The sequence below is a fragment of the Emericellopsis atlantica genome (genome assembly GCF_019669845.1).
Source record: "Emericellopsis atlantica unplaced genomic scaffold F5Z01scaffold_24, whole genome shotgun sequence".
Taxonomy (NCBI): domain Eukaryota; kingdom Fungi; phylum Ascomycota; class Sordariomycetes; order Hypocreales; family Bionectriaceae; genus Emericellopsis; species Emericellopsis atlantica.
The window spans coordinates 371,438-397,050 of NW_025764726.1; the positions used below are offsets into that span (position 1 = coordinate 371,438).

A 25,613-nucleotide genomic window follows, 5' to 3' on the forward strand; every position below is an offset into this window, starting at 1 on the left:
AAATCATGATGTAAGCAGAAGCTGCTCCTCCTCATCTGGCGATGCCCATCCTTCAACTTTCTGGGCGAGAGGCAAGAGAGGGGTAATAAGTGACTGGAATCAGGATTCATGCCGGACACCTTTAGCTTTGACGGGTTGACCCTTGCGGGAACCATTTTGCGGCTCCTTTCTTATAGCACGCGATGATACCATCTTCTTCGTGCACCAGTCGGCCAAGGACTTTCTCCTCAACCAAGCAGTCTCGCGCGTCATGCCGAACGGTACGGGTCGGCATCATAGTCTCATCTTTACAAAGTCTGTCCAACTTTTGCAGAATCGCCTCAAGGGGCAGCTCTACAGCACAGGTCGAGTTCATCCACCATCGACATCTGATCCCCTGTCTTCCATTGAGTATTTTGTCGTACACTTGATGGACCATTTTCAACATTCGGACGTCCCGACAAACAAATCTATATTCAGCCTCTTGCACGAATTTTTCAGAACGAAATTCTTGAACTGGCTGGAGGCTCTTGGTCATCTCGAGAGCGTGCCGCAAGGTGTGCTATCCATGCAAAATCTGGATCAATATGTTGTAAGACACCGCATTCACCAACATAGTGCAGCAGCTCGGCAGCTCGGCAGTGTGTAACGACCAAATACTGACCTGGGCCTGTGGTGTCCTTTGTAGAAAAAGCACGCGATGCAGCGGCCGCAGCTCGCGGCACTGGTCACAGATGCCCTTCGCTTCATCCGAGGCAATGCGTATGTCATCGCAATGTCACCCATCCAGGTTTACTTCTCGGCGCTCTTGTTCAGCCCGAGTCGCAGTATCGTCAAACAACTCTACGCCAGTGAGATGGAGGGCATTGGGCTTACGGTGAGCCCTCCTGTTGAGGAAAATTGGAGCCCTTGCCTCATGACGATTGAATGCCACACAGTACCCATTGCTGCTGTCAAGTACACGCCGGATGGGCGCATAGTCTCAATTGACATAGACGGCATCGTCAAAATGTGGGATTCGGCGACGGGGGTTTGCCTGCAGACCTGCCGCGTGATCTTTCGGCGGAGGCGTGTTGTCCCATGCTCGGTTGCCTTTAGGTCAAACGGACAGCTGGTTGTCGGGCTACACAACGGACTGATCAGGGTCTACGATTTCACCGTCAACAGGGTGTTGTTCTCTTTGCGTGCGTCGGTCGCTGAAGTGTCTTCGATTGCTGCAGGTGACAATGGGGCCATTGTCAAGTTAAACGGGGCAGAAGCAAGGAACGAGTTTTCATTGACAATGTAATACTACAGCCGCGCTGCATAGCGGGCCGCGCGACGATCTTATAGCTAGTCTAGACCCGATCGTCACAGCATCTCGATTCATCTTCCACCCAACAGGTCGACGCAAAATACAAAGAGCTATGACCTTGAAGAAAGCTATGATATGAATCGAAATAACTGTGGTACTTACTTGGAAGCCCAAAGAGCGCCAGCGGTGGCATTGTCCAACGTTCTGTGCACTCCGAGAGCCGTCTCGAGCGTGGCGTAGTCGCCCTCCCTACCCTCGGCAAAAGCAGCATAAACTCTAGAGATGCTCTTGGTCCAGCCATTAACTCCCACAACAGCATCCAAATCTCCTGTATGCCAGTCAACTTCTCTGGATGCTTCCTCACCACGCTTCCTCAGCTTGATGACAGCGCCATCTAGGCCTGTCTGGAAGAAACCCGGCTTGGTGACGAGCTCGGCTTCCCCAGCGGTACCGGAGATAATCCATCTGAAGCCACAATCATCAACTGGCGCGGCCGATACGCGGATATTGATGCTTGCAAGAGCGCCTGACCTTAGAACGCCCTGAATGCCGACATGGTCGGGGCTCGTGACGGGATAGTTGGTTTTGATGGGCTGGAACGTGTCATCAAGCAGGGTAGTGACCGGCGACTGAGTCTTGTACACGACTTGGAGGTCCTCAAACTCTCCAACGACGCTACTAAACCCACCAAGAACTATATCTGATCAGCTTCTAATCCCGGACAATTGCCCGTCAAACGGGTACTCACTATGACCATTCACGATCCGGATACGACTGGCGTAACCGTCCACGGACAAGAACGTGGCGGCGCTCGCAGGCCAGCCCGCACTGCTGTCTATCGGAGAGGTACCGACGAGGACGGTTGAAACGACGTTGCCAATCTCGTTCTGCACCAGATACCTGAGCTTCGCAATGGCGGGGTCCGAGTGCGCCTGCGTGCCAGCAATGGACCTAACACCCATATCTTTTGCCAACTGGGCGAGATGCTCGCATTCTTTCACAGTCGGGGCCAATGGAAACTCGACATACACGTCCTTGCCAGCTTCAATTACTGGTTGGGCAAGCTGAACGTGCTTGCTGGCGTCTACGGCCACGACGACCAGGTCGACCTGCGGATCGGCCGCGAGGTCTGCAACTGAGCCGTAGGCTCGGACCTTGTTCGCATCGAGCTGGTGGAAGTCGATTGATCTGCGGGCGGATTCGACGGTTGAGTTGCAAATGGCGATGAGCTCGTACTGAGTGTTGGCCAAGACGGCACGGAGATGGTGGACACCCCATTCACCGGGCGTGTACTGGGCGGAGGACTTTCCGGCCACACCGATGATACCAACGCGAATAGGAGCCATTGCGTTGAACTGCTTGACAAGGTCTGATTTAGGGTAAGTCCTGAGCTGTGGGCGATTTGAGCGGTAGCGGAGATATGAAGACTGGAATTGGAGTTGATGAAGATGAGGCAATGTTACTAGGAGGCTAACCGCTATATACTTATATTTGATTCTTACGTATGACGGAAGGATAAGGACAGTCGATCCTCACTTGTGATCTTTAAAGTCGAAGTAATTTTAGGTAATACTCCGGAACCCAAGGTCTAGACTACTTCTGCAGGCGGGACTATCGGAGTTCCGTAGGATGGTCAACCCAAAACTGGCTCGCCTGGAGATGAATGAGACCACCCTGATCGCGCCAAACATACATCTTTGGGGTCGCTTTTTATCATCTATACTCGCATACACTTGACACGCCGGACGGCCTCAGCGCCGGCGACCAATGAGCATGCCGGATACCGGCAGCTCCACCTGAACTCCGAGCGAGACTCCACTTGAACCCCGGGCCGGGGTCGGAGTCCCGGACCCGTCAAGCCCCTGAAGGAGCTGGCGATTACCAATCATCCTCTTTCACTCAACTCCGGACCTCACCCTCGACTCAGATCTTACACGAATACGTTTTCATTCGAGAGCTCAAGTTCCCAGAGATCTTCTCGTTACGGTATTCCGTCCGCTTCGGAACACCGCCGCCGCAATGCCCCTATCCCGCAAAAAGTCGTGTGTACCCTGCCGCCGATCCAAAGCACGGTGCGACCAGAAATTGACCTGCTCGCGATGCATCACTCGCTGCATCGACTGCGTATACGAGGGCGAGGCACGCGTCTCTCCCTATCTATGGACACCCGCCGCGACCGGGGTTGAGATGGATCCCTGGATGCCCAGTGAATCCTCCTCGATTGCGACGATGACGGTTGACGCAACCCAGCCCCTGCTTGACGACCTCGATTGGCTTCAAAAGTCGCCTGATATAGATTTCGCGGACAGTATGAAGCTTCTTGCACCTCAGGCGCTACCAGTCGTAGCGCTTGAGGCCTCTGTACCAGGGGAAGACGCGAGATCAGGCGCTATCCCAAAGTCTGCACCAACAAGGGACCTCTCACGGCCGTTGTCAGGAGTATTTCCCACCACAAGCCCCGAGACCCAACTCGTCTCAGAAACCCGCGGGCCCTTGCAACGACGCTTCTTTTGGCGCCACTGCGTCCTCTCGAACATCATTGTCGGTCAGATGACCAGCTACCCCAAGCTTATGGTCGAAGGCGACACGTTGCCACCCTTCATCACACCTCCCTGCTTTATCCGTGAAGATCTAGCTCCTGAGTGCGGCGAAGCAGGACGCCATTGCTGTCTTCCCGAGGACCTCTCCGTCTGCGCCAGCTTGGTCCGGATGTTCTACGACCGGTCCGCGAGTACTCGAGCGTATGCGTGGAAGAGCATATATGCCGAGGCGGAGAAGCTGCACGGCAATGTATGCACTTTGCTGATCGAGGACATCTCATAACCCTAAACTAATACGCGGCGTAGTACTTGCTATACGACATTAACCGGCAACTCACCGTCCTCCAAGCCCTAGTGGTCTACACCCTCCTACAAGCCGGTGATCCAGCGACAGCCGAGGAGAACGGAGCAGGCCGTCTCCTAACTCAAGTCCAAGTCAGCACCACCCTTGCCCAACCGTCCTCCTCAACCCTTATCGAGCAGCATTAACAAACTCCATCATAGAACGTCGCAGGCCACCTCTCAGGCACCATCATCTGGAACGGCGAAATCTCCCGCATCCGCCCACAGCGCACCGAATGGGTCTACGTCGAGTCCCTCATCCGTATAGTGACCACCCTCGGCATCCTCGACATTCTCCTCGAGGGCATCCGCACGCAGTCCCAACAGGACATTCACCACGGCGTCTGTGCGTTCCCCCTACCGAGCCACCGCGAGCTCTGGTCCGCGCGCAGCAACCGCGCCTGGCGGGCGGCGTTTGGTCGGTACGCGACGGCCCGCAAAGGGAACAAGATCATTACAGCGACGGATCTCGTGGATTACGATGCTATGGGGTTTTTGACGGATACAACGGTGAGTGCCATGATTTCGGATGATGTCGCGGATGTCATGTTTTGGGCTGAGAATGTTGATGCTCTTGGGTCGCTGGTGTGGATGAGCCTGGCCTTTATGCGCTTCACGAGGCAGGAGTCATTGGTGGGTAGCTGATTTCACAATCTCAACCCGAAGAACTTCATATTGCTCGCCTAGGGAGTGAATGACCTAATGCTAGCCCTCTGCTCAACGAAGCCGATGAGAGTTTAAGGGGCAAGTCATCCCTCTGTTGGGGGGAGTCGACATAACGATGGAAGAGCTGGACCCCGAAAAGCGTCGACACTCCAAGTAGTAGGCTACCAGATACTTACTCAATCGATGCTAGTGGAGTTCTTCTTCGGGCTCAACGTACCGGTCACAAGGTCGGCAATCCTCGAAAAGATGTAAATCCGTCCCCAAGCACGGAGTAGCGCTTCGGGATCCAGGTGTTTGTTCGTGGAGACAGTGGGGAGGGGACGACAAGCGGATGCGAGGTCATACGGTTAAGTTCTTCAGACGGCGGAACGTGATATGCGCTCTAAAGGGGTAGGCTGCAGGACAAAATTCAGCTTATGTCTGTTTCGTAGGACGCTGCGGTGTGTACAAGTCCGGCGCCGGCTTGTCGTCCCAGTCGATGTGCTTGGTATGGGACCTGGTGAAACTAAACGTTGATGATGGTATCACAAGCTGAAGAACTTGTGATACTGTACATATAGTTGGGTGAAATGGGTGTTATTTCATACCAGTGGTGGCTTTTGATTCTTGAGGTCGTAACTGGGACGCGGAGGATCCAAAGATGGTCTTGAAGGAGCGTAACTCTGCTGTGATCCAGTGATCTATGCTTGAAAGGGAGCGCGCGCCATGGGTGATCCTTACCCAAACCAACTACATTCTCAACCAACTACACTCCTATCCAGACAGGCTTTCTCGAAACTCGAACGGCTCGACGGAAAAGGGAATCGACCTAGTTTGAGGGTGTATTTTATTGGAAGACTGGATTGCGTCGCTGAGAGCAAGATATGTCGAGATATAATGTACCTGATCTCTCTCGGGACTCGGGAGACTTATCCGAGTCTTGTCCGGGAAAAGTAATTCATGTTACTAGCTATGCATGTCTCGGATTCTGAAGGTTCAGCTTTTGTCTGTTGAAGATCTTGTACCTACTAGTACGGAAATGCACTGCCGAGCCGAATTTTATGAAAAACATGCAGCCTTAGGATGCAAGTACTAGCGCAGCGATAGAAAAAGGCTCAGCTGGGTTGAGACAAGGTGATAGCCCCTCAAAGGCTCAAACGGCGAGCGGGTGCAACGTACATGTAATGTGAAAAAGATACGTCATGCCTGTAAAGGTCTTAGACATGAAGAAATCAAGGAGGGGTTTCAATTCCGGTATGAAGCCTTCATGTTGGGTGTTCGCCGTTCTTAATTTCTCATACCTCCGCATAGTCTTGCATTTGAAAAGAGAGCGAGCCACATTCCGTAGACTTATATATACTCATACGGTAATATTGAAAGCCAGTGTGCTCGGTAGTGTACTTTCCCCTACGTCTTAGGTAGGAGAGAATCGCTGCATGGCACTCTTTTCGAGATACCTCATCCTAACGTGACATCGCTCAGGTAATTAGGACAGTCGGAAGCAGACATGATCGCTCATTAGTGGGGAGCTGAAAGTAAGAAGTAGCATGTTAACATCTGAGTAATGCGCAACGGTCCCTTTTCCACCCAATTATAACACCAGAATTTGGTTTACTCTGTTTCGTCACATACTAATCCTGTTGACTTGCTCTTAACACCGACACTAGCAAATGCAGGCCTAGCATGGGACCAGATAGAGAGAGCCCCGTGAGGGAGATCGATCTCAAAGTATTTATATATAAGACCGGGCCTTCCCTTCTACCCAAAAACCTCCCGTCTCTTCCATCTTCTTGTCCCACCAAAGGCAACCTCTGTTCAAAACACGAACACAGCCAAACCTACACACATCTACACGCATCACACGCATATAGACAGCCTGTTATAGTAAGTCGTTTACACGTATCAATATTTTTATTATCGACTAATGAATCTTCTCAACAGATGCCTTCTGCACCAGGCTTTGTCAAAAGTGTTACTGGCGGCAGCAAATTTATCGCTACGTTTATCATTGACGACATTCAATTCCACTTTAGCGGCAACCTTGATCTCCCTGTCGAGGAGTTCACATGCAACGAGGCCAGTCTGGAATACGGCGACATGGAACAACTGGCCACCCGCCAAAACTTTGACGGAGAAGTTGGTACGGAAGAGCTGCAATTGACACTCAGCAACGGCCCAAAAATCACAGGCTCTTTTATGTTCCCAATCAACTCGGCATCAAACATCTCTGGAAGCGGCATGTGGTCAGAGGATTGAGCTAAGTTTGCCCATTATACACTCAAGGTGTCTAGCGGGGTGTTAGCATGGGGTGCCTGCTTGTCGACCTACGCAAGCGCTGGAAATGGCATGTATCCCGATGGTTGCGTCGTACGGAGAAATGGACAGCTCTTGGTCCAATCTTGCCCCGTGATACTTCGCACGGCCCGTAATATTATTTCGGCTCGTCCCGTCCCTTTCTACCCGCCGCCATCCGCGCCAGCGGCCCCAGCCTCCGGTTGACGAGCACTATGCGAAAAGGTTTCAATTAACTCGCACTCGTATGTCGTGAAGCCCAGATGTCCTGTAGCATGTCTCGCACAGTCATCATCCTTATATGTGGGAGTTGCAGATGGATGCTTCTGCCCAGATCTAGATCAAAAGTCCCCATCGCCATCGACAAGCCAAGACTAGAGTACATCTGACGTAACTCCTGTTTCGGGAACTCGTGATACACTTGGCGATGATTCGGCAGCTCTGTGATGTCTCCTTTCGCCAGTTTGCTGACATAGTCATATGCAACGTCGAACTTGCGACCGCAGGCCCTTTCTGCGAGGGCAATGAATTCATTCCATGACAGCTTGTCTGCAACAATGTAGGTTGCTTCATCCCATTTGGGCATCATCAAAAGTTCTGTAATGACCCTCGCAACGTCATATGTGTATGCGAAGGATATTAGTTCATTGCCTGTCCCTGGAATGCCCGCGACTCCATCGACAATGTCCAAGACTGGCATATCTGGTGTCATGTTCGTCTTCAAGTGAGGCATCCCCCAGTAATCGAGAAAGTACCCGGTGACGATCTCTGTCCATTCTAGTGATGTTGTACGGAGCTGATCGCGTATGTCGAGCTGAAAAGGAAACCACGGCGATCGACTTCTGTACTCTTCTTTGGTTGGCGGGCCCCAATTGCTAGCGATGAAGCGACGAGTGCACCGCGACATTTCGGCGGCGGCAATTGCTGCTGCCTCGGAAGTAGCAATGCTTTCCTCCATAAGCATGAGGCACGAGATGATTGTATGGATCTGATGCGCCTCTAGGATAGAGGCCATGGCTGTTACGCCGGCGTAGTCAACCGACACATAATTAATGCCGGGCAACGTCTTCTGTGGCACCTATCACGAACTTGCAGTCAGTAAATCGTCAAGAGCCTAGACTATGGCATGAAATGGCCGCACCCTTCGCCCGAGCACAATAACAGAGTGCCTGGAGTCTTGGCTAATCACCTCCGCAAGGGTTCTCCCAACGTGGCCTGAGCCGCCTAGAATGGCAACGCGAACCATGATGCGTGGTTCCGACATGAACGACGGCCTAACCTCTGCATTGGATAGAGGGTGACTCAGTTCGACACAATGGTTTTTGGTAGTGCTCTGTTCTGCTTACTAAGCCAGAAGCTCCAACGCGGGGCTATTAGATGCGAGCCTTAACGCCGCAGCTTTAACGCCGTAACATAGGCACACATAGGCAGCCTCGTAGCCGCACAGAAATGTATTGAATTGAAGATAATAATACCACGAGACCGGTCTATAATTAGGCTTAAAATAATTAATTAATACATATAAATAGAACTAAGTTCTAGAGGATAAGAAAAATAAAGTTATCGCATAACGAGTTAATAGCTACTTAAAGAGCCTCGTACTTATTAGATTATATTCTAGTGTCCTTAATACTTAACGCTTAAAATATTTTACTATATAATGATAATAAGGGCTTTGACACCATGGCGGACACCTTCAGGCCTAGGTGGCCCCTCACGTCAGTGATTTCATTGAAAAGATAGGAAGCCCATGTCTGGCAATTGTTCCAGAGAAGGCGGTAGTCACCATGCTCCTGTATCAACCTTTTCGCTACTGCCGTGATTAGCACACGAAGAGCCGGAGAGCAGTGAATTATACCTATGAGCTCGATTTCATCGTCCGAAAGAGATGTTTCCCCCGTGATGTTGGTCTCGAATAGCAAAACTCGAGCATTTTGGTACAAGCCTTGTTCTGCGCCTTTGGTGGTACGCAATTGTACAGTCTTCTTGTCTGGTTTCACTTGCAGCTCGAACCTGGTAACGTTTGATGGAGAGCCCACCTTTAAGTAACAGAATGGTTAGCAATATCCACAACTACCAAGACGGAGAGGAAGAGAAAGTTATTCTCACATCAACTCCGAAGTGATCCACTACTTGATGAGCGACGGGATTTGGAATTGCGCTCAGGGACGTGAGAGGGCAATGTACAAGCGTTACGGGGCGTGTGCTAGGCATATTGTTGGAGGACCAAAAAATAGGGAAGGTACGAAGAAGAAGTGAAATACAGTGCGCTTGTAATTTGCGGAAGGGCTTTGATAGACCTTTTAAAGCTGCTCTTGGAGGGTGGAAACGATCAACCTGCTCAGCTTGCTAGAGACCTGCTCAGTGAAGGCATATTGTGGGGTGGCTGAAAGTTCCGGGGCCGCAGCCTCCTTGGACCGGGGCGCATTTCCTCGGAATCGGCAGTGTTGTAGGCCAGAGAAGGTTCAGCTAAGGCGTGATCCCACCTACTAATAAGTGGTCTAAATTAGCGTTTCCCGGCAGGAGACTGGAGGCTTGGATTTGCAGATACATACCGCTATGCGGGCGCTCTGGTAAGTACTACGTACCTCCGCTAGTGGTGGTCCCATGCTGAGCACCGCGCCTCAAATGCAGCACAATCCTGTCACACGACCTGCACCTGCGGCAAGCTGCCAGCATCAGCCGCACCGCCTGATTGCCAAAGTGGATGTTGCAGGTCTCGCAAACGTTTACATAATATATACCAAGTCCTCCCTCTTCCGGGTCATTCAGCATGATCGAACCACTGCAATGCACAGAGTGGGGACACAGTATAATACTTAGGCGAAATGTATCGTGTGCGCTTGGTGTTTGAAATAGTACCGTGAACATGCAGCTCCCAGATCCTCGCCTTGGGCTATCAACGGAGACAAGTATCGTGAGATTAATCTTCTACATTATACCGGCCATGCATTGGAATATATCATCCAATCACCTTCTTCGCGCCGTCCGCGGGGTTTGCTGCGGCGGCTTTTTAGGATTGGAGGAATAGTGAGCTAGTGACTCGGCTAACCAGATAAGTACTTATATAGTACGCGACTACGCACCCGCGCATCCTAGCCAAGTCTAGCGTCTTGAGATATTGAAAGACTAACTACAGAATATAGTTGTTCTCCCAATCTTACCATGCGTTATGGGCCAGGAATGGCTAGCGTAACGGAACAAGCGGCCTGACAAGCTGCGTACGCTACACTAGTAGTCACTAGACTCGACTCCACTCGAGGCACGCGCGGCCTGACAGGCGACACCGTGACAGCCAACGCCATCGCAGCTAATGTTGTGATTTTGGTGACCTTTTTTCGTTCAACTGTCGAGAATTCGGTATACAGGGGACAAGCTGAAATATAGCTGTTGAGTTAGGGATATTAATGGCACGCGAGAGGATCTGCAAACAATGAAAAGGGGCAGGAATTACTCATATAGTTTATATGGTTATTGCCCGGTACAGTATACTATCTCCCAAATCTAGGCCGTGTCTCAGCCACTCAGCTACATGCATTAGCATGAGTGGCCATAATTGGGTGATGGGTCCCAACACGAGGGAGCTGAAGCGCATGCGTGGCGGGGTGACATATGAACCTAGAATATACGTCCAATACCTTTCTTTCATCTGTCACGACATCATTTAAATGTAACTTCTGACAGAGCGGGATGTGAACCGTTCGATAGCTGCGTTTCCATCCCTGAAAAGTTGAAAACGCCACCTCTTAGTCCTAAAATATCTCGAGCGGTTCAACTGGTAGTCTTAAAGCAACCATTGTCTCATCAAGGTCCTCGGACATGTTAGTTTTTATTCCTCCTCTGAAACTCGTACATTTCCGAAATCCTCGGGCGTCAAAACGCAGATGGACAAGTTCAACTGGCTATTCGGCGTAGACCGGTTCACGCTCTATAAAACTTGGACGCACCAGTCTAGCGTGGTGTACCGCTTCACGACATGGACGAACATGACCGCTTATTTGTCCTCTTATATACTGCCCACGAAAGAAAATGTCATCTTTTTGCGGGTCCAGAAGCCCAGCTTCAGCAGTTCCTACGACGCGCTCAAAGCCGCTGGGCTCGAGCTTGACCCAGATGCACGGACCGGTTTGGCTAATACGCTTGCTGGTATGTTGGGTCAGAAACTCGCCTTTTGGGAAACGACGGCAGGATCCGATATCAAAACGTTCTGTCGCGACCACCTCGACCACATAGCTATTGCCATGGAGGAAATTGGGCACTTGCGTCTTTTCCTCATTGTGTGGGAACCAGATCACGAGAAGAAGGCCACATTGGAAGGACTCAAAGAGTTTGCAATAGAGAACTTCAAGGCGCAGCTTACGCAAGCGGAGTGGGAGCAGGCAATGAGGGCCTCCTTCAAGGCAGTGGCAAAAGCGAGCCTGCTGGCTGGCTTCGAAAGTGACTGAGCAGAGACACTACTGGAAGTACATGGAAACGACACTATGGATAAGCGAATGCCACTGGCAGGATATACTTCCTAGTTATTGTATGATTAGAGACCTGGCGTTATGTCCTATCTCCTAGCCCGTAATGGAAGTTAGTTATAATGTGACAGAAGCGAGATGGAGGGTCCTTGAGAGAATTGTCTTTACTATCCCCACATGGACGAAGGGCCTGATGTTGATTCGAGAATCATCGAGGTAAAAAGGTGGTATAGACAGCACAAAGAGCAGTGAATTGAATACGTCGATACATGCCTTCAATGTACGGTTCAAGGTGGGACCCTCCGTGGGATCAAGAGCCTGTAAAGGAACGTCTCCGTGAGGAGGCATGTACGCCCTTCTTCTCAATGAGGCCAAACGAATTACCTCGCCCAAGCTTCGCCCACTCAACCCCTATTTCATGGTATGGATGTCGTGCCCCAGTGCGACTCTATGTACGACACATGAAAAGTTCCGCTAACGAAACGAGTATAATTCAAGGGATACCAAATGCTCGTAGTAGACCCGCAAGACGCTTGGTCTATGTAATCCAGCGTGGTTGCGGGCGTGGTCTTGGTGCTCGGGAAGTTCCAAAGGGCCCTTGTGCAGTAATTAGAGCAGCTCGCTCCAGTTCATCATCAATCGAATGCTGTCTGATTCTTTGTATCTTCTAATTGCCGAGCTATATCGACACTTACTGGGTTATATACCTAAGATGATTGGCGCGTCGCCATCGTCAGGAAAAGCCAATGCAACATCTTTCAATCTCGTACGTGTATGATTAATATCGGGTCCCGAGAAAAGGGAATTCTATGGTTATAGCTTCGGCACGAACAGAGCCGCGCTGTACACCCCACTGTTCTTCTTCAAATAGGTCATGGCCCGAAGGTTCATGCGTACATGACAGACCCAGGCCAGGCTCCTGAAGCTACGCAGCAGCGGATGCGTCCTGCATTATCCAACGTACATGTAAGCAACAGTCCACTAGCTGCCTCACTGTGAGTTGAGTACGCTAGGTATTCGCTCGTGGTATAGCCCAGGCGCCAGAAACATGGCATGGTCCGCCGGTAGGAGGCTTTGGATCATATACGGCGACAGATAGTGGTAGTCGAGTAGCATAAGTATCAAGGTAGACCTTTCTAAGATACTCTCCTAATAGATGACCTGCCGCATACCATTTCCCCAGAACATATCCCCAAAAGACACATCTGCTGGCTGTAGTGACGGCTGACTCCAGCCCTGCGTTGCCATTGAAACTATTCCATGTCCCCAAGAGTTAAGAGCAAGGCTTCGTAGGATCGTTACACTGCGTGCAGCACTTTCCCTCGTACTTTCCAGAGCTGCAGCACTTTGTGTTATCTTTACATGAACCGCCACTGAGACAACCTCCTCCGGCAGAGAAATCCACGCAGAAACATTTTCCATCGTTCCCCCGCACTCCGTTGCCGCAGCATCGCCGACCGTTGGGTGCCTCGCCGCAGGGGGCACATTCGGGAACGGTGCATTGGCCGCCGGTGCACGTCAAGGGCACCGAGCTCCTGCTGTCCGCGAAGCAACCCGAGAGGCAATCGCATTCTTCCTTTTCGTACTTGATGACGGAGCGGCACGCGCCCTCAATGCACATTGCTGGACTCTGAGAGATCTTCTTCATCGGGTAGCTTGGGTCCTTGGCGGCACAAGCCTCCTTGCTCGGCTTGGGGCAGTCCTTATTCGTGGAGCACGCCTGGCCGACCATCTGGCACGGGCGATAGGCGAAGTCAAAAAGGGCGGTCTCGGTGTAGAGTCAGACCTCGCCCTTGGCGTCTTGCGTAGCGGCTTTGCAATCCTGGGGAAATTGTCGAGGGTCCTTGTAGAGACCAGCTTCAGCTGTGCTGAGCAGAAGAGCGAGGAAAGTAAGGAAGCGGACCATGATGGCGGAGGATGCGGTGGGATGGCTGTGTGTGAACAGGTGTGTGATGATTTGCTCGGTAGGTAGTTATGGGAGTGTATGGAGGCTTTATACTCATACAGGTTCCCTGAATGTAAGTACTATGCAAGCACGTACTACGCAATCTCGATGCCTTGTTGATACTTGAGAAGAAGCCATCGGGGGAGAATGCACCACACAGACGGAATATGGTTTAGATGATCGTCAGTGTCTCAGCTGGGGGGTCCATGGTACGCACATGCAATTTGATAAATGTCTCGCGAGCACGATGGTCCATTCTCGTCTAATCACTCCCCCAGATCCTAGAGGGCTCTACTCCCTTGCCTTGAGTGGAGGCTACGTCTTGTGTCGCAATATCAGGACTGGAGACATTGGCGTCACCTGATCGTCCTTCTGTGCATCGCATTGCGTCCTGCAGCTGATAGTGTGCTCTTTGGTCTCACACATGCCGTAGCTAGGCCATATCTCGACCCAGTCTCACTCAGACGCCCCGGATGCGGGTCCATCCGTCCAAGTGCCGTGGGGACCACGATCGAGCTACGTACTAGTACATAAATCCTAGACTAGTTTAGATATCCCGCGTGTCCCACATTCAGCTGTCAGCTATAGTTTTGCTGATCTTTCACAATCTTGCGCATATCTCGGCAGTACGTGCACTCAGCTCGGCACTCTTCCGCCGACATTCGACGACCCAGCCTCACCGTGAAAATGGCAGAAGACGGTAGACGCATGTCCGGGACACTAGAGCAGCCTGTCTGGCTCGATTTCAGAGTGTGGCAGGCTGTGCATGACTCGCAAAGTGACCCAGACAGTCGGGCTCAAGCATGATTAGCAGCCCATGTCTCTGGGACCGCTCCGACAGGAACCTCCACAAACAGCACGAGTTGTAAAGGGCGCGGCAAAGCCAGCCTGGACCGTCAAGAATTCTGTTCTTTTTTTCATGGTGAGAGTCAAGGAATGAATCCGCAATCTTATTATCTTATGCAAAAACAAAACATCCTAAACGCCGTGCTCGCTACTGGCAGTTTATGCACATGCTCACCCACCACTCATACAACTCCCGTCGTCCACACTAGCCACGTCTCTGATGTCCAAAGCCAGCTGCCAGTCCAACACCCTCACCTCCCCACCTCCGCGTCCTCAGCGTGCCCCGACGGCCCCATGGCCTCATAGTCAGTAGTGACAAACGCGCGGTCGACCTCGCCCAGCCCCTCGGCACAGTATTGCAGTGTCTCCGCAATATCATGAGAGCGACTCAGTTTCGTATTCTCATCCAGCAAAATGTCAAACTCGACCCAGACACCGTCACCATTGTGGTAGGCCGTAATGTTCTTGACGCCATCAACGACAGGCGCGAAGCGGTAGGCGAGGTACGTCAGCTTGCGCATCATGTCGTGGTCGACGGCCTCGCCCGAGAGGCGGACCACGTTGGCGAACGAGGTATGGCCCCAGTCGTAGATGATGAACAGGGACAGCAGGCCGGCGCCGACGGGGTCCAACCACCAGATGTTAGCGGCGTGCCCGATGAGAGGGAAGAGTAGCGAGAGCAGATTGAAGTAGACGTCCGTCTTGCAGTCCTGGACAAGGGCCTGGACCTGCGTCGTCCGAATGGGCCGGCAGCCGAGGCCAATGGCGCCCTTGAGCACAATGGTGGCGACGAGGGAGCCCGTGGCGGCCTTGCCGAGGGGCTCGGCCTCGGCGTGCGGCGGCATGATGCGCGAGACGGACTCCTGGAGGATCTGGGCAAACGACAGCACCATGATGACCGAGAAGACGAGGATGCCTAGAGGCTCGAGGCGACGACGGCCAACGGGAAAGCGCTTGCGCAGGGCGCTCAGCCGCCACAGGACCAACTTGTTGGTCGACCAGACGATGAGGGTGCACAGCAGGTCGAGGGCCGAGTCGACGAGACTCGCCATGAGGGACAGACTACCAGTGGTGAAGGCGGCAAAGGCCTTGCCGACGAGGAGGGCGATGTTGGCGAGGACATTGATATTAATAGCCCAGCGCGCCTTGCGAGCGGCGCGGGCACGTCTGTCACGCTCATCCTGGGGCAGCAGCTCGCCAATATTGCCCTCGTGGCGCTGCAGGCCACCACCACGCTCCTGGTCACCGTCATGATCCGGATCCGGGTCCATGGACTCGAGGACGTCGTCGGCGACAGCCATGACGACAGCGTCTACCTCGAGCCACTCATTGAGCCGCTGGTTCTGGGCCTCGTAAAAGGCGCGAATCTTCTTGTTCTTGATGGCCTTGAGATCCTGCTCGCTCTTGCGAAACTTTTCGAGCCCCTCGCGGTCAATGCCCTGCAGGATGGTCTTCTTGAGCTGCTCGCGGCGCGCGTCTTCGAGGGCGGTCCGCGCGGCGTCTTGGAAGCGGAGGATGCGTGGCGGCACCTTGCTCCTGGTCGAGGGACGTCGGTTGTGCACATGGTGCGCGTGGCTGTGCGGCTTCCAGCTGTCTTCTTGCTGTTGTTGTTGCTGCTGCTGCGGCCCGGCCTCGACGTCGTGGTACTGGTGCTCGCTGTGCTGCGCGCGGACGCGCTCCTGGAGCTGGTCGTCACGGTAGTAGTAGCTGCTGCCGTTGCGATTGAGGGAGCGTTTGCCGACCATGGTGGCGGCAATCGAGGGTGGGCGAGGGAAAGAAGAGGGTGTGGTTGAGATTGCGGCTCAAGTGAAGATCAGGTCAAATACGTGTATTCCTCCCCTCGGCCTGGAGCGTCAGGGTCATGTCTCGTCGTCGTCGTCGGTGATCGGCTGCATCGCGATGACGTAGGACGACGCGGCCTTGGACATGGATGGACAGTCATGGACTGGCACTGGGGATGAGACAGAGCAAGGAATGATGACTCCACGCGCTATCCCGCATCAATCAGGGAAATGCTCAAATGGCAGCCAATCCACGTGGACGACAATCCCCCGTAGTCCTTGATCAAGTCACAAATGGTGGCTGTCGGATCGTCGGCACGCCTTTAGCCTGCAAGGCACGCCTTGGGCCCTTGGCTAGTTTCAATATTCTTGGTGCGAGCATGAGGAATCACTTGTTGAGCGTCATCATTAAGATAATCATTCTTCAATAAGTCTATCTAATCCCGGAGTACCAGCTCCTAACCGTCTAATGTCCTTCAACGCCCGCTTGAACCCAAAAATCAGTCACTCCTTTTACTCATCACGACCCAAACCTCGTAGAACTAAAGATCCGGCTGCGCGCACTCTCCTTGGTCCTCTCGGGTTTGGGAGAGCCAGCGTCCTCCTCAAAGCCAACCTTGGACGGGCGAGGCGGCGGTGGCGGCGCGTGGGCTGGTGCCTGACCTGTGCCCGACGACGCTGCCATGTACTCCGAGTGCTCCCAGCTCTCAGGGCGGCGGCTGCCGTTCGTGTGCGTCTCCTGGGGCGTTGTCGCCGTGTGCGTGCTGTCGGCGCGGACAGGTCGTCGGCTGGGAGGTTCGCGCTGTGTATGTTGTTGGTGCTGCTGTGGCTGTTGCTGGGCGGCAGACGAGCCCTGCTGATGATATGTCCTCGACTGTCGCTGCGGCATAAAGGTCTGCGCTGGCTGCGACCCACCCTCGTCATCCGTCACCTCGTCGTCCGGCTCGTCGTCGTGGGCCCTCAGCTCGCTGCGCATCGCGAGACTAGCGCAGATGTTGCGCGCTTCCTCGATAGCCTCCTTCTGTGCCTTGAGCGCGAGCCGGCGGTCGCGCGTCTCCTTGTTCTCCGCCGCAATGGCCTCGACGGTCTCATTGGGCATGCGCAGAATCTCAATCGGGTTGAAGAGACGGAGCATACCCAGAAGCAGATGTCGCTCCACGACTTGCGTGATGACGTTGCGCACAAAGATGCGCGCGGTGAGATCGTAGTAGATGAGCATCTTCTCGAGTACCTCCTCGGCTTCGGTGTAGGTGCCACCATCCACCGTCGCGGCAGCGCGCCAAGCACGAAGGCGCTCCTCGTACTCGGGGTCGAATGGCTGCACCTCGAGCTCCATGTCGTCGGATAGGCGGCCCAACTCCGTCGTCGCCTTCTCCATGCACTCCTTCATCTTCAACTCCAGGAAACGGAAGCGCAGCGGATCGCGCATGCGCATCGGCCAGACGTGGTCAATGACATCGGCGAGGAACTCGTGGCAGATCACACCGAGATTTTCCTTGTACTCCTGCGCGAGAACAGGCCAATTCCTAGAGTAGTCCTGGAACAGGATGTAGGGCGCACGAGGGTTCGAGTCCAACGGCAGCTCGTTACCGCGGATCTGGCGAAGTAGGGGCTCGACTTCGTTCTGCGCAAAGGCCTGCTTGGCAGGGTCGCCCACAGTACCGGCCGCGAGCGAGTGCCCATCAGGCCCCGTGCCAAAGTTGACCTTGCGACCATGCTGGCGGAAGCGGCGGGCGAAGCGGTCGCTCTCCTCGCGGACACGGGCCCTCAGCTTCTGCGAGGGGGTGCCCTTGGGGCTGGATTGCCGGGAAAAGAACTTTTCCCCAAAAGGGTTCTTGTAGTTGCCGTTGACGGCGGGCGTGACGAGGTTGTTGGAGGCCGTAAACAGCTCGCCCATCTCGAAGCGCATCTCCTCCACGGTGTCCTTGCCGGCCCCCATGGCCTTGAGCTGCGTCTCGCATCGCTCCAGCGACTGCTGGATCTGCCGGCGCAGCGTCTTGACGTGCTTGCCAATGTGTCGCTGCAGCTGCGAGCTCAGCTTCGTCCGGAGCGAGCCGACTCCCCACATGGTGGGAGGGAGCCCTGCCCATTTGCCGCGGCTGAAGAACTCGGCCTCGCGCTGCAGCCGCTGCTCGGGCGTGAACCACGTCTCGTTGGGGCCCGGGTTCAGCAGCACGTACCAGCCCAGCTTGAAGTGGTTCTCCGGGTCCTTGTTCATGACGAGGTCGATGAACTTGTCCTCGATCCCAATGCGCTCCGTCATGTCGGGTTTGGTGAGCACGCCAATCGTGCGCGCGCCCGTCGGGTCAAAGTGACGGGCCTTTTTGAGAATCGGCGCCTGCACGTAGTCGTTGTTGCCGCCAATGACGGCCAGGATGATGGTGCGCGAGCTCTTCATGTACCGATCCGAGAGCGCGTCAATGGTCGAAATGTCCGCGTCCGACTGGTCTCGGTTGGCCACGCGGACGAGGCCAGGCAGGTCGACCATGGTCAGCAGCGGCATGTCGGGCCCGCACTTTTCCACGACGAGAATGTCCCTAGCCGCGAACCGGCCGGGAATCTCCTTGGGTGCGATGAGCTCCGTCGCCTGGCGCATCATGGCCTCGAATGAGGCATCGGGCCCGACACTCGCGCCCCAGTCCTTCATCCGCTGTTGGTCGTTGAAGGGTCTGTTCTTGTCGGGGATGATGGACACCTTGAGGCTGGTCTCCTTGGCGCGGCGCAGTCGGATCTCTGTCGCGAAGCGGGTGCACGCGCCCGCATCGCGAGGAAAGGGTGTCCCGCTCAGCGCCTCGAGCACGGACGACTTGCCGGCCGACTGGTCGCCCACGACGACGATCTGCGGGAGTTTGACATTGTCGAGCTGCGCAAATTGCAGCTTGTCGATCAGGTCGAGAAGTCCGCGCTGCTCGTCAGCTAGACCTTGCGTCGCGAGCGACGAGTCGAGCGACTGATGCATGCTGCTGTTGTTGTGGTAGTCTTGTCTGGGTCGGGGGTCAGCGCCAGTGTGAGCGGGAGGTGATGATGGAGGAACTGACGTGGAGCCCATGCGATGAGAGTCAAGCATTCTTCTCTCCGTGGGTAAGTGCGTTAGATGAAGGGCAAGGACCAGGTAAGGCAGCTACGTCAGGCAGCCCGCTGGGTTGCCCTGCCTCTTATAGCAGCCCAACAGGTCGGATTCGCCATCATGTGCGCGGCCGCGACTCGCAACGCGTGGCATCCGAGGTAATAGCGTAAGGCAGCGCTTTCAAGGCTCCATTGTTATCTGCGCCACAGTCCATGGTGCGCTGTGATTGCTGCAGAGAACGGTCAGTCCGCTCTCGACCTGTCAGGGCTTTTGCATGAGGCGAATCTGGACCAAGTTGTTGCTGGCCAGGCTCAGGCATCGAGAGGCGAAACGTCATGCGCCAATGACGGGTGTGTGGCGCAGCTGTGGCTGTGGCTGTGCTGGCTCAGCTGGCTGCCAGGAGAATGCTGCAGAAGGATGTACGCAGAAGAATCGCACGTGATTGAATTTGCGTGTGAAGCAATGTTCTAGAACCGGAATACTGCGTCTTATTATCGCCGTGGAAATGCAATTCTCGTTCAATGGCGTCGCGGTCCTGGGTTTGAGGCACGCTCAATGGCCTACCCTGCAGCTTTGCTCAGCGAGACAGACCTGGCTCACATCCATGTCAGAAGTATTCAATTACTTGATGGTTGGCTATTGAAAAAAGAATTATCCAGTTAGAAGTCAAACACAGCTTCTTCTGAGCTCATGATAATACGCTCCGTACTATCCTGTACCTGATATTGGGTTGTGGACAACTTGGAGGCACGTCCTGTTGGCAAATGCATAACGCTGCCCGGAATGAATTGTTATTGGATAAGAAATAACAAGGTCTAATGCCATATCAAGCATACTTCAAGAAAACCTCCAGAACAGTGAATTTTAGGGCCTTGTGACCATGGTCAATTATGCCGTGCAACAAACAGGAAGCTTCCTCACGGCAGCCGATAGGCATCGTGCGTGGCAGTAGGGCTGATAAGACTAATATTGGGTGAGGTTAGTTGCTGTTCCTGTAGCGGAGTGGTTACCGCGTGACTCTTATAGGTCAAGCATTTTTCTTGGTTATATGTCAAGGTCGAGGGTTCGACCCCCTCCAGGAACAGACTTTTTGCTTGGATGAGCCATCAGGTGCAGCGTCTTGGGTCACGTCTTTTTTGCCAAATCCATGTGAATTTACTAATATGTCTGTTGTTCAACTCTTCTTACTCCTTGTGTAAATGCTTAAACGCCTTTTCAATTCATGAACCTGTCAGCCCTTACCATCCCCGCCTCGCCAGCTTCTCCTCGCCCCGCAAACCATCGCAGTTGATGCCGACCATGGCCTCACCCAGCCCCGTGCTGCACTCCGCCAGCACCTTGGCGTCCTTGTAGTGCGTGACAGCCTGCACAATCGCCTTGGCCCTCTTGGCCGGGTCGCCGCTCTTGAAGATGCCGCTGCCGACAAAGACGCCGTCGCAGCCGAGCTGCATCATAAACGCCGCGTCGGCGGGCGTCGCCACACCACCGGCCGCAAAGTTGACCACGGGCAGACGACCCAGCTCGGCCGTCTGGCGCAGTAGCTCGGCGTCGACCTCGAGCTTGCGCGCCAACTCGCGGACGCGGACGACGCCGCCCTCGGCCAGTGCGGCCTTGGCCTGGGCAATCTGCCTGTTGACCGTCTTGATGTGGCGCACCGCCTCGACGACGTCGCCCGTGCCGGCCTCGCCCTTTGTCCGGATCATGGCCGCGCCCTCGGCGATGCGGCGGAGGGCCTCGCCCAGGTCGCGGCAGCCGCACACAAAGGGCACTGAGAAGACGCTCTTCTCCACGTGGCTCTCGTCGTCGGCCGGTGTGAGCACCTCGCTCTCGTCAATGTAGTCCACGCCCAGGGCCTCGAGGATCTGACACTCGACGTCGTGTCCGATGCGCGCCTTGGCCATGACGGGGATCGTCACCGCCGCCTGGATGTCCTTGATGATGTTGGGGTCCGACATGCGCGCCACGCCGCCCTGGGCTCGGATGTCGGCCGGCACCCGCTCGAGGGCCATGACCGCGCACGCACCGGCGTCCTCTGCGATGCGGGCCTGCTCTGGGTTGATCACGTCCATGATGACGCCGCCCTTGAGCATCTGCGCGAGCCCAGCCTTGAGGGCAAAGGTCGACGTCGGCTTGGCGTCGGTGGTGGTGGTAGCGGGGGCGCTCGCAGCGCCGGTGGAGATGTCGTTTGTCATTGCGAGGTGGTGTTGGTGATGTGTTGCGGGAAGAGTGTCTCAATGTGTATGAAGTGGTGACTAGGAGAGAGAAAGGATGGCAAAGAAAAGAAAATCACCTCGAGAATCAAGGGTCTGGCGCTGACTAGCCAGGTCAAACTTTAAATACCAACCCTAACCATCGTCCAAGCCGGCACAGAACCGGAGTCCTGGACGGGCGCCTTGCTCCAATTGACTCCTCCACCAACGAAAAAGCCGGGCGGCAACCATCGGATGCCCAGCCGAGCAGCACCCAACAACGCGGATAGCGCTGACTCGTCGTGTCCAAGTGTCATAGAAACTATGCGGGATGCGCCAGGAGACCATCTTGCTGCCTCTTTCGGCAAGTCCGCGCGACTAGCTGCGCGCATAGTCTGCAGTCATCTCCGCTCCACGTCTGCAGCATGTAGAAACATGATTCGTCGAGGGTGGCACTGGCAGGCGGAGAGCTGCATGATCCGCGGCTTCGTTCTAGTCTAGGCTGGCCGGCTGCCCGAGGGTGCCGTCCTCGCCACATGTGCAAAGGGTCCGTTCCGATGTCGCCAGTTTGGAGATGGTGGCTTGACGCGGCCTAACGTTGAAAGTTTATCTCTCTGTGGTTTGGGGTAGTTATCTTGATCTGATTCATCGACGACAAATTTTCTGCAATTCGTATCCCTTGCCCCAAACGACCATGACTGTCACCATCACGGTCGGCGTCCTCGCCCTCCAAGGCGGCTTCCACGAGCACCTCACCCTCCTCAGGCGCGCCGTGTCACAACTGGCCACGACCAAATTCGAGCTCGTCGAGGTCCGCACGTCGCAGCAGCTCGCGCAATGCGACGCGCTCATCATCCCCGGCGGCGAGAGCACCACCATGTCCCTGGTCGCCGGGCAGACTGACCTACTCGAGAAACTACGAGACTTTGTCAAGTGCGTATCTTTTCTCTTTTTAGACTGCCCTTGCTGACATTGAATTCCCCCAGAGTCCAGAAGAAACCCACCTGGGGTACCTGCGCCGGCCTCATCATGCTCTCCAACGCGGCCAACTCGACAAAGGTCGGCGGGCAGGAGCTCATTGGCGGCCTGTCTGTCCGCGTGCACCGCAACCACTTTGGCCGTCAGATCGAGAGCTTCGAGGCGAACCTCGACCTCCCCTTCTTGTCCGAGACCACCGATCGCTCGCCGTTCCACGCCGTCTTTATCCGTGCGCCCGTCGTGGAAGAGGTTCTCGCGCCGCAGGCTGTGCAGGTCCTCGCCAAATTACCCGGTCGGGTCGACAGGATGAAGACGGGTGTGTCGCAGGCGACCACCAAGGGCGACTCTGGCGATATCGTGGCGGTGCGGGAGGGCAACGTCCTCGGGATGAGTTTCCACCCAGAGCTCACGGCAGATGCGAGGATACATGTGTGGTGGTTGAGCGAGCTGCTCAAGGGTGGAGCATCGTAGACGTAGAATTCGTGCATCATACTAGCATTAGCGAGAATTGATTTCATCCCCACATGTCTTTGCCAGTGTGCACAGCGCTGCTCAACGGTGGAGAGTGTGTTCGTGTAGTCGACGAAGATGGCTTTAGACCCACGAGCTCCATGATGTCGGCGCGGCCTAGCGACAGGGCGAATGCTCTCGCCGAACCACTAGGGGAATCTGTGTCGGCGCCGTGCGTAATCAGCAAGCGCGCCATGTCGAGGTTGTCGCCCTTCATGAGGGACTGGATTAGCGGTGTCTTGCCATGCTTGTCCGCGGCGTCTGGATCCGCGCCGTGCTCGAGCAGTTCGCGCACCCACTCTGTCCAGTCGCGCGCAATGGCGTAGATGAGCGGCGTCTCGCCGTCGCCGATACACCTGGTGGCATCGGCCCCGGCTTCCAGTATGAGACCACCAATGCGAGACGAGGCGCCCTTGGTGAGGGCCAGTTCGAGGAGGTGCGCCTGATGCCATACCAGATCCGACGCCGTCGTCTTGGCCCCGTTCTTGAGCAGGGCGCGCACGAGCGCAAACTTGTCCTCCTCTGCCAGCTTCTGGTCCTTGATCACGGACACAATGACCTTTTGCCCCATCAGATCCTCCGAGTTGCCGTCGGCGCCCTGTTCGAGCATGCGCAGCGCGAACCGCACGTTGCGCCTCGCCACGGCGGCGGCCAGCACCCTGTCGCCCGACGTGGTCCGGCCGCTCAGCTTGGCGCCGCGCTCGAGCAGCAGGTCGAGCAGCTCCAGGCTGTCCTTGTCCAGGGCGATGCCCAACATGGAGTTGCCCGACACGTCGTCCGAGGTCACCTTGGCGCCAAAGTTCAGCAGCAGCCGGACCACCTCGATATTACACTTGCGCGCGGCGATAACCACGGCGGGGCGGCCCGAGTTGCTCTGCGCCCGGGCGTTGGCGCCCTTCTCGAGCAGGAAGCGCACGCCCGCCAGGTTGCCCGAGCTGACCACATCCACAAAGTACGACTGGCCGGACATGCTGGATTTCTTCACGTCGGCCGCCGATCCGCCGCGCTGGTAGATCATCTCCGCCACGTCGATATTGCCCAGGGACGCGGCGAGGAACATGGGCGGCATTTTGGACCAGATGTTGTCCGACGCGCCCAGAGTGAAGAGGAGCCGGGCGGCTTTCGCGTGATTCTCTACAATCGCGCAGTGGAGGGCCGTCTCGCCCCGGTCATTCTTGCCGTCGACGTTGGTGCCCTGCTGGAGGAGAGCGGCGATCTGGCCCGTGTCCCCCCGACGGCTGGCTTCGCAAAGGGCATTGACGAGCGGATCGGGCTTGGCCCAGATGCCGGCGGTCAGGGCCTTGAAGGAGTTGGTGATGGGCGTCACCCAGCTGTTGGAGCGAGAGCTGGACCCTGAAGCTTGTCCTGATCGGTTGGGCGGCACAGGGCCAGCGAAGGACAAGGACCGCCGGCCTAGAGAGTGGGAGCTCTCGGCGATGGAGGCAGAGCGGCTCGTTGTCAGAGGCGTGTCTGGCGGCGAGGCGGCTCCTGGAGAGGCGGCTGCGTTGGTGCCAAGGTATGGGGTCGTAGAGGTGGCAGCTTCGTAGGGGGGAGGCAGATCCGTCAGATCTGGGCCTGGACGCTGCGAGGGCGCCGCGGGCTCCGGCAACATTGCTTGCTTACCCTCCAAGGCTGTCATGGGCTGAGGAGGAGGCGAACTGTCGTAGGCGGGCGCCTCGTCCTCTGCAGAATTGACGATAATTTCACCCGCCTTGGCGAGCATCTTGCCAGCGTCCCCGGCCTGCTCGATGATTCTCCTCCCCGCAGGTCCATCGAGTACTGCGTCTTGATCGTCTCGCTCTGGCCTACGCACGGACGCACGTCAGCTCTTCTGTGTCTACCCTGGAACAGTTGAAACCTGGTCTGCTCACTCACATTGCCAGAACCTCCTCGTAGAAACCGAGCAGTTGCGCATACGTGACCAGCAAGTCCATGTGCACTGTGAGGAACATGGTGTTCATCATCGGCACCGTCGACGCGTCAAGTCTCATCACCTGCTTCCCAATGGGCGCGATTTTAATGTGGCATTCCTGCAGCGAGCCATTGAGCTGCTGCTGCAGCGTTGGCGAGAGTGTCGTGGCGCGTTGGAGGGCCCCCTCGAACTGACCCGCGCTGGTACTGAATGCGAATAGCGCCTCCGACAGGGACGCGAGCTGCTGCGCGTGCTGGCCGTCGGGGATGGTGCGCAGCAGATCCGCGAGCTCCGAGGCGGACGAGTTGGCGCTGTGCGCAATGGCCGAGCAGTGAGTGCCCAAGGCGGCGAGAGAGAAGCCGTTCATGATTGGAGATGATGGGCGGTCATGGGCTGGTGTGACGAGAGAGAGTGCGCGGGACAGACGGAGGTCCAACCGTAGATTATTGTATGTATCCCGCAGTACTTATTAATTTTTCCTGCTTGACTTGACCGCGCGTTGTTGGAGTTTGGACCCCTGCTCGTTGCTGCAGTCGCCGTGGCGCAAAGTATCCAAAGGATACGTTGACCAGCTTACCCCACTTTGGCTTGCCAATTGGGGCTGAGGGCATCCGCTGCGGAGTGATTCCTTGGTGACATTAAAGCCTAGGAGCAACTGGAGCGGTGGTTCTCGCGCGTGTTGGTTCTGTGAGGCTGAATGGGACAATGGGACGCGTCGTCATCGGGAACGCGAGCCGAAGCATGGTGTCGCGGCTGATGACGTGGGCTGCAGCGTGCTGTGATGGTATTTGTAGATACGTAGGGCTGCGTGCAGGGCTGCGATTGAACGT

General features: G+C 55.4%; 12 protein-coding genes and 1 non-coding gene across 13 annotated transcripts; 5 read left to right on the forward strand and 8 right to left on the reverse strand.

Moving 5' to 3' along the window:
* Nucleotides 1-1,262: 1,262 nt before the first annotated feature.
* On the reverse strand, nt 1,263-2,754 carry F5Z01DRAFT_738820 (uncharacterized protein). The gene is made up of 2 exons (XM_046266824.1): nt 2,022-2,754; nt 1,263-1,967 (listed from the first exon to the last, which is right to left on the reverse strand). Exons 1-2 carry the CDS (start codon nt 2,617-2,619, stop codon nt 1,432-1,434), a joined length of 1,134 nt encoding a protein of 377 aa, XP_046115885.1. The 5' UTR covers nt 2,620-2,754; the 3' UTR covers nt 1,263-1,431.
* Nucleotides 2,755-3,292: 538 nt separating this feature from the next.
* On the forward strand, nt 3,293-4,800 carry F5Z01DRAFT_638941 (uncharacterized protein; the record flags this gene model as incomplete). Its single annotated transcript, XM_046262409.1, has 3 exons — nt 3,293-4,063; nt 4,120-4,248; nt 4,318-4,800. 3 exons carry the CDS (start codon nt 3,293-3,295, stop codon nt 4,798-4,800), a joined length of 1,383 nt encoding a protein of 460 aa, XP_046115886.1.
* A 1,813-nt stretch (nt 4,801-6,613) lies between these two features.
* On the forward strand, nt 6,614-7,190 carry F5Z01DRAFT_259407 (uncharacterized protein). Its single transcript, XM_046258566.1, has 2 exons — nt 6,614-6,684; nt 6,742-7,190. The coding sequence occupies exon 2, from the start codon at nt 6,742-6,744 to the stop codon at nt 7,054-7,056; it is 315 nt and encodes a 104-aa protein (XP_046115887.1). The 5' UTR covers nt 6,614-6,684; the 3' UTR covers nt 7,057-7,190.
* On the reverse strand, nt 7,191-8,372 carry F5Z01DRAFT_259395 (uncharacterized protein). Its single transcript, XM_046258565.1, has one exon. The coding sequence runs from the start codon at nt 8,105-8,107 to the stop codon at nt 7,325-7,327; it is 783 nt and encodes a 260-aa protein (XP_046115888.1). The 5' UTR covers nt 8,108-8,372; the 3' UTR covers nt 7,191-7,324.
* A 260-nt stretch (nt 8,373-8,632) lies between these two features.
* On the reverse strand, nt 8,633-9,598 carry F5Z01DRAFT_662515 (uncharacterized protein). Its single transcript, XM_046263959.1, has 3 exons — nt 9,202-9,598; nt 8,951-9,131; nt 8,633-8,902 (listed from the first exon to the last, which is right to left on the reverse strand). Exons 1-3 carry the CDS (start codon nt 9,304-9,306, stop codon nt 8,733-8,735), a joined length of 456 nt encoding a protein of 151 aa, XP_046115889.1. The 5' UTR covers nt 9,307-9,598; the 3' UTR covers nt 8,633-8,732.
* Nucleotides 9,599-10,976: 1,378 nt separating this feature from the next.
* On the forward strand, nt 10,977-11,537 carry F5Z01DRAFT_691544 (uncharacterized protein; the record flags this gene model as incomplete). Its single annotated transcript, XM_046266159.1, has 1 exon — nt 10,977-11,537. One exon carries the CDS (start codon nt 10,977-10,979, stop codon nt 11,535-11,537), a length of 561 nt encoding a protein of 186 aa, XP_046115890.1.
* Nucleotides 11,538-12,704: 1,167 nt separating this feature from the next.
* Nucleotides 12,705-13,461, reverse strand: F5Z01DRAFT_691545 (uncharacterized protein; the record flags this gene model as incomplete). Its single annotated transcript, XM_046266160.1, has 2 exons — nt 12,705-13,287; nt 13,342-13,461. The coding sequence occupies 2 exons, from the start codon at nt 13,459-13,461 to the stop codon at nt 12,829-12,831; spliced, it is 579 nt and encodes a 192-aa protein (XP_046115891.1). The 3' UTR covers nt 12,705-12,828.
* Nucleotides 13,462-14,597: 1,136 nt separating this feature from the next.
* Nucleotides 14,598-16,091, reverse strand: F5Z01DRAFT_638946 (uncharacterized protein; the record flags this gene model as incomplete). Its single annotated transcript, XM_046262410.1, has 1 exon — nt 14,598-16,091. The coding sequence occupies one exon, from the start codon at nt 16,089-16,091 to the stop codon at nt 14,598-14,600; it is 1,494 nt and encodes a 497-aa protein (XP_046115892.1).
* Nucleotides 16,092-16,647: 556 nt separating this feature from the next.
* F5Z01DRAFT_626522 (P-loop containing nucleoside triphosphate hydrolase protein) lies at nt 16,648-19,176 on the reverse strand (the record flags this gene model as incomplete). The annotated part of the gene is made up of 1 exon (XM_046261483.1): nt 16,648-19,176. One exon carries the CDS (start codon nt 19,174-19,176, stop codon nt 16,648-16,650), a length of 2,529 nt encoding a protein of 842 aa, XP_046115893.1.
* An 873-nt stretch (nt 19,177-20,049) lies between these two features.
* F5Z01DRAFT_259426 (SOR/SNZ family-domain-containing protein) lies at nt 20,050-21,512 on the reverse strand. The gene has a single exon (XM_046258568.1). It carries the CDS (start codon nt 21,384-21,386, stop codon nt 20,433-20,435), a length of 954 nt encoding a protein of 317 aa, XP_046115894.1. The 5' UTR covers nt 21,387-21,512; the 3' UTR covers nt 20,050-20,432.
* Nucleotides 20,183-20,278, forward strand: F5Z01DRAFT_t79. The gene has a single exon. It is a non-coding gene; the product is annotated as a tRNA-Ile (tRNA).
* Nucleotides 21,513-21,926: 414 nt separating the features above from the next.
* F5Z01DRAFT_259482 (PdxT/SNO family) lies at nt 21,927-22,854 on the forward strand. Its single transcript, XM_046258570.1, has 2 exons — nt 21,927-22,316; nt 22,370-22,854. The coding sequence occupies exons 1-2, from the start codon at nt 22,078-22,080 to the stop codon at nt 22,830-22,832; spliced, it is 702 nt and encodes a 233-aa protein (XP_046115895.1). The 5' UTR covers nt 21,927-22,077; the 3' UTR covers nt 22,833-22,854.
* Nucleotides 22,855-22,875: 21 nt separating this feature from the next.
* Nucleotides 22,876-25,150, reverse strand: F5Z01DRAFT_683005 (ankyrin repeat-containing domain protein; the record flags this gene model as incomplete). The annotated part of the gene is made up of 3 exons (XM_046265808.1): nt 22,876-24,446; nt 24,495-24,676; nt 24,747-25,150. 3 exons carry the CDS (start codon nt 25,148-25,150, stop codon nt 22,876-22,878), a joined length of 2,157 nt encoding a protein of 718 aa, XP_046115896.1.
* Between the last annotated feature and the right edge of the window lie 463 nt (nt 25,151-25,613).